The 1,392-nt window shown below is 42.7% G+C and overlaps 1 protein-coding gene across 1 annotated transcript in view; it reads right to left on the bottom strand.

The window, feature by feature from the left end:
- LOC107100607 (disco-interacting protein 2 homolog C-like) overlaps positions 1 to 1,392 on the bottom strand; it is a 93,576-nt gene that overhangs the window by 45,649 nt on the left and 46,535 nt on the right. The window contains exon 10 of the mRNA XM_015399156.1: positions 843 to 889. Coding sequence (XP_015254642.1) covers positions 843 to 889 — 47 coding nt within the window. The remainder of the gene's footprint in view (positions 1 to 842; positions 890 to 1,392) is intronic.

Raw genomic sequence — 1,392 nt, 5'->3', positions numbered from 1 at the left:
GTTTTTTTTGTTTTGTTTTTGATGGTCCAATAGAGCTCTATGAACATTTTGGGTTTCTGACCTCTGACCTAAACTGACAGGCTGGACAAGAACATTCATCGGGAGGAGCTGCAGAGAAGGTCAGCTTAGAGGGGAAAATCAGCTGTTCACTGAAGACAAGCAAGACAAAAACAATAAGACTTGGTTGTAGTTCACTCCAAGCCATGTCAAACAACCATCATGTTCCATCTGTTAGATGGCACCAAATCTGATCCTTGTGACCTAGATGCAAAAAGCTGTGGGTGTAAGTTTTTCTTCCGTGGGGTTGGTAGGCTGAGTTGGTAAGAGGAGGCGGGACTTGCAGGTGGATAAGCACCCTGATCATGCAGCTAATTGGACAATTTAAAATGATTAAGTTATGTGTTAGAATCAGGGATACTCTTTGGACACTATAAAGAACAATCCTGAGCTGCATCAGAATCCGTGTCACATAACCCAACAATTACCTCATGACTGAACCCCCTCCCTTTCCCTTACTAAAACAAAAACAGCATTAGTTGTTGATATTTCCTCAGTTTTACTTATTGGATCATATTGGATATGCTTGAAAATGACCAGCTCTGTCTGACACAAATATCAATGCTTTTATATTATGCATCCCTGATCAGAATGGCCTAGTTAAAGTCCATACATACAAAAATTAAGGACACTGGCAGTACAGTGTTTCCCATTTATGAACGAGAATGGCGGCCCGCCACAGTCTCGTTTGGGCCCACTACAGTCACAGACAAAGAGAGAGAGAGAACACAACAACAACAAAAAGATCTGTCAGTTTATCAGATCATTCCACAGTACTTTCATACCGCCCGTAACCCAGCGCCATAGTGAGACAAATTGTTGACGGCCGTAACTAAGCGACAGGAAGAATGCACACCGCGCTCATAGATCATCAGTGGCGGTTCTACTCCCCGGGCGAGACCCACTCCAAGTGCCAGCTTTTTGGGTTTTTTTTTCCGAAGCACGCGTCCCGTCCTCCTTTGTAAAAATGCCGCCTCGGTTCGCCCGTGCAGTGTTGCCAACTCATCGATTTTGTTGCCATATTTAGTGACTTTTCAGACCCCTCCAGCAACTCTTTTTCAAAAAAGCGACTAGCGACAAAGTCTAGCAACTTTTCTTGTTTCACTGGCGGCTTTTGGAGACTCTTAGGTGAAAGCACGTATGGTTCCTACTAGGGGTGTGCAAAATAATCGTCATGATGATGCATCGTGATTCTAATTTTCATGATCTACTGCATCGATTCTTGACGCCAAGTATCGATTATTAATTTTAAAAAATGAATAAATAAAATTGCATGAATGGTTGGCAAACATCAGCCAAAAACAAGTGTAATACAACTTCCAGTCCAGGAGATGT

The sequence above is a fragment of the Cyprinodon variegatus genome, unplaced genomic scaffold (genome assembly GCF_000732505.1).
Source record: "Cyprinodon variegatus isolate N-32 unplaced genomic scaffold, C_variegatus-1.0 Scaffold992, whole genome shotgun sequence".
NCBI classification, from domain to species: Eukaryota; Metazoa; Chordata; class Actinopteri; order Cyprinodontiformes; family Cyprinodontidae; genus Cyprinodon; species Cyprinodon variegatus.
Note: the sequence above shows the minus strand (reverse complement) of the source record. Positions and strands in the feature narration are given on the sequence as shown.